The sequence below is a fragment of the Sinocyclocheilus anshuiensis genome, unplaced genomic scaffold, assembly GCF_001515605.1.
Source record: "Sinocyclocheilus anshuiensis isolate Anshui unplaced genomic scaffold, SAMN03320099.WGS_v1.1 scaffold425, whole genome shotgun sequence".
NCBI classification, from domain to species: domain Eukaryota; kingdom Metazoa; phylum Chordata; class Actinopteri; order Cypriniformes; family Cyprinidae; genus Sinocyclocheilus; species Sinocyclocheilus anshuiensis.
Genome location: NW_015537947.1, coordinates 481,076 through 484,726, shown reverse-complemented (window position 1 = coordinate 484,726; position 3,651 = coordinate 481,076). Strand labels below are relative to the sequence as shown.

The window sequence follows — 3,651 nt, the reverse complement described above, 5'->3', positions numbered from 1 at the left end:
GTGTGTGTGTGTGTGTGTGTGTGTGAGAGAGAGAGAGACAGGGTCACATCACAGTGGAGTCAGCTGTCTTAACCGTGGCTTGTGTACTGCAAACACATACCAGCTTCATCACTGTGTCTGTCACGCGACTCTGTTCCCCTTTCGGGCTCTGTCTTTACATTTATTTTGAAAGATGAAGCTCGCGATTATGGTAAGGGGCGTTACATTTCCGACGAGTGCTTGCGGTGTTCGGCCAATCACAATGCACTGGGTCAGCTGGCCAATCAGAGCAGACTGCGCTTGTCGGAAGGAGGGACTTTGTAGAAAACGAAGCGTTTGACCGAGGACCTACAATAATGTACAGTATTTGAAAAATAATGTGTTTTTTGAACATTAAAGCATGTCAACATATTCTGTTACACCAAATACACAAAATAATGATCTTTAAAAAAGCATCATATGACCCCTTTAATAAAAAATATTAAAGGGATAATTTACCCAAAAATTTAATTGAAAAAAAATAAATAAATGCAGAACATTGCAAAAAGGCTGAAAAGTGTTTTTGCTTTAACATTAGAAACAAGTTATTGCAATTTGATTCAAGATTACAAACACATTTTTTTTTTACTTGAATTGTGTGAAATAAGACCAATAACAGGCATTAATAAAGTAAATCTGATTTCATGTTGACTTTAGAGTGAAAAGATAATAGGAGCCTGACAGCACCTGACAACACTGACAGTGTTCAAAATATTTTTTCTATCAAATGTATTCTCTGAGAATAACACAATCAAAATTCTATTACTGCTAATGTCAACTGCTGTTTCACCTCGATGGCAGTGGGAACACGTTTCCATGGATACAATGGCTGGATATTTCAACAAGCACCACTATTTATTATTGGCCATGAAGTTATTGTATTAAAGACTAATTTTCACAAATCAGAACACAATCTTGGAGACATACCATTTACACACATAAAACTTTCGACTTTCACTTACATAATAGAGCTGTCCCACAGTGCACAGAATGGATTCATTGTTCCCTGCAAGAAAACAAACACACACTGTGATTGGACACGCAAAACAATGATTAGACATATCACAGTACATGCCAGTAAAAAGACACTACGATAGCCAATATCGCAAAACACAAGTTACGTTATTTAAAAGATAAACAAGAAAGGGGAAAAAGCCTTGTGGAGAAAAGAGCTGTAGCCATATCTTGATGACACAACGAGGAGAGAAATAACTGGTGATGGCAAATTAATTATTGGACTAATTACTGCCATTTGTCTGTTGATTAATGAGCCTGAAACAAATGACAGAGGCATTGTAGAGCTCCCTTTGATTGGCTGTAGTGATTCAAAGAGGAACAGAACACATTTCCTTCCGATTTCAGCTCAAATCCACTCAGATTCTTCTAGTTTCTCTTCAAAAGGCCATATGTTTCATTGCAGTAATGAATTACACAATCAATTACACTATTACAAGGGATGATTTGTATCAATTTGATTAATGTTGCAGTATCATACGCTGCAGAACAGTGTATATAAATATATACATAAACATATTATTTTGGAAATCAACATTATTTATATGCTGTTGTAGTGTTTATAATTGCTGCTTTCTATAAATTGATTGGTTATGATGCAAATAATTGATTATTGTGACATGAATCTGTGTTAAAAGAGAACTTTTAGACAGAAAAAGCTTTAAATTATTTTTTACACTTAAAAAAAATATATATTTTGAAAATAAAATCCACATAAGACGCAGCAGGGGATTGTTATCTCTCATCGTCATTCTCCACCTGATCTATTTAAAGGATTTCTGTGATATAAAGGCTGTAGATTCCTTCCCTTGTGTAAAATAAATGTCATATTCACATGCCCCTTCAAACCAACAGACCAATAAAACAGTAAAAGAGTCCAAAACTAGGAAGTTTTAAAATATATGTGACCTCCATGTCAGCATTAATTAGCCTCTCTGGATTGTTTTGGTGAAGCGTGTTGAGATCTGACTGCTGCTTACATTAGCTAGATGAGCTAACTCAATCTCCAGCTGGGCTTCTGTAACCCTGGGTTCTGGTTGGACAGTCACAGCAATCACTTTTGAGTTCACAGCAGTGTTATTCCTGTGGGTTAGATCAAATCACACACAACAGTCAGTTCACGCTTGAACGAAGAATTGCTCATTTCATTAATTTCAATACTTCCATAATCATCAGCACTGATTTTTGTTTAAACTCCCCATTCTGCACATTTGAATGGAAATGGCTCATTTAGCACAGAACTTTGTCTTTCCAGGCTGGACCTGCTGTGAGGTCGTGATATTTGGTATTTCACTTCAAATTAGATACTTTCTGCTAGCAGAGACCAGAAATGATGATATGCTTGACCACTTGGATTTTAGAGTGTGAAATAAAAAATAAATAAATAATAAACAAATTAATATTATTCAAGATCCAACTGTAAAGAGGGACAAAGTTACAGTATATTAAACACAACAAATTGAAATGTGTTTAGTTTCTGATGAACTCAAAATGATCGCCTCTGGGTGAAACAATCACAGAGATAAAAAGCAGTCAATTTGTCATCACTACACTCAAAAAAGTTACTTCAAGCACTTTAATACTTTTTAATTTCACGACCAAAAACAATATTTGTTGGCTATGAATAAATGTTAAACATGTTCAAGTGATCTTATCTAATGCAACAAGGGTGCAAAATCATTTTGATATTAAGATTCAAGTACACTCAAAATATCTCTCTCCTTGCATACTTCCTCCTCTAACTAAACCAATATTCCTTTTATAACATTTGTCAACTTGAACTGTTTAAGGCATGATTTCATGGTCCATTTAAATAGAAACAAAGACGGAAAATGGATGGCCAACAAATAGCTTCTCAAGAGTCCACATTGAGAAATTAATTTCTAAAAGTAACGACAAAGATGCCACATCTGAAACAGATCTTTTAGCTTTTTTATTTTTTTTAATTCTGACATTATTTTACAGTCTGTCAATCTTCATTTTTGATTATGGTATTCAGAACACATGTATTGAGTGGACTAAGCCATGGAAAATAAATTTGTCTTAGTCTATAAGCAGATCGTCCTAAAGGCAAAGATGAATCCTTTCGAAATTAATGTATAGATTGGATCAAAGACATTATCTGTGCATGGTTAACCAGACCCTTGGTTTGATTTAATCAAGCAGAAGTGGTGTTGTATGGTGTCATGAATGTCCACAAAGCCTGAAAGGCATGAAATAACACAAGACTCTTAAAGGGGAAGTTCATCCAAAATTAAAATTCTGTTCTTATGTACTCCATCATGGAACATCAGGGACGTTTCTAGCCTTTCATCAGTACTGGGGCATATGCTCACCATCAAAAAAGGTGAGCCCATATTTTGATAATCTCCTTTTAATAATGTTTTGGGTATAAATACAGTCTTTTACAAGCTGTTCACAAGCTGTGTGTGCAAAAAAAGAGCTGCTTTGTCGTTGACAAAGGATAGAAGACATCTGCAAGTTCCCTTTCAGTCAGTCACGTTCGACGTTACGTCAGTCGTGACTGACGAATTGGGATCTCACCCGAGAGCCCAATCACCTTCGAGTGTTAACTAAACAAGCCAATGACAGTTGGCGTGCGTGTTTCGCCACGCGCAC

The 3,651-nt window shown here is 35.7% G+C and overlaps 1 protein-coding gene across 3 annotated transcripts in view; it reads right to left on the bottom strand.

Moving 5' to 3' along the window:
• The window catches only part of LOC107664175 (adhesion G protein-coupled receptor B3-like), a 209,305-nt gene that overhangs the window by 46,502 nt on the left and 159,152 nt on the right, over positions 1 to 3,651 (bottom strand). For all 3 annotated transcript variants that reach the window (XM_016454645.1, XM_016454654.1, XM_016454664.1), the window contains 2 exons: positions 2,013 to 2,115; positions 981 to 1,024 (listed from right to left, as the gene is read on the bottom strand). In XM_016454645.1, coding sequence (XP_016310131.1) covers positions 981 to 1,024; positions 2,013 to 2,115 — 147 coding nt within the window. The remainder of the gene's footprint in view (positions 1 to 980; positions 1,025 to 2,012; positions 2,116 to 3,651) is intronic.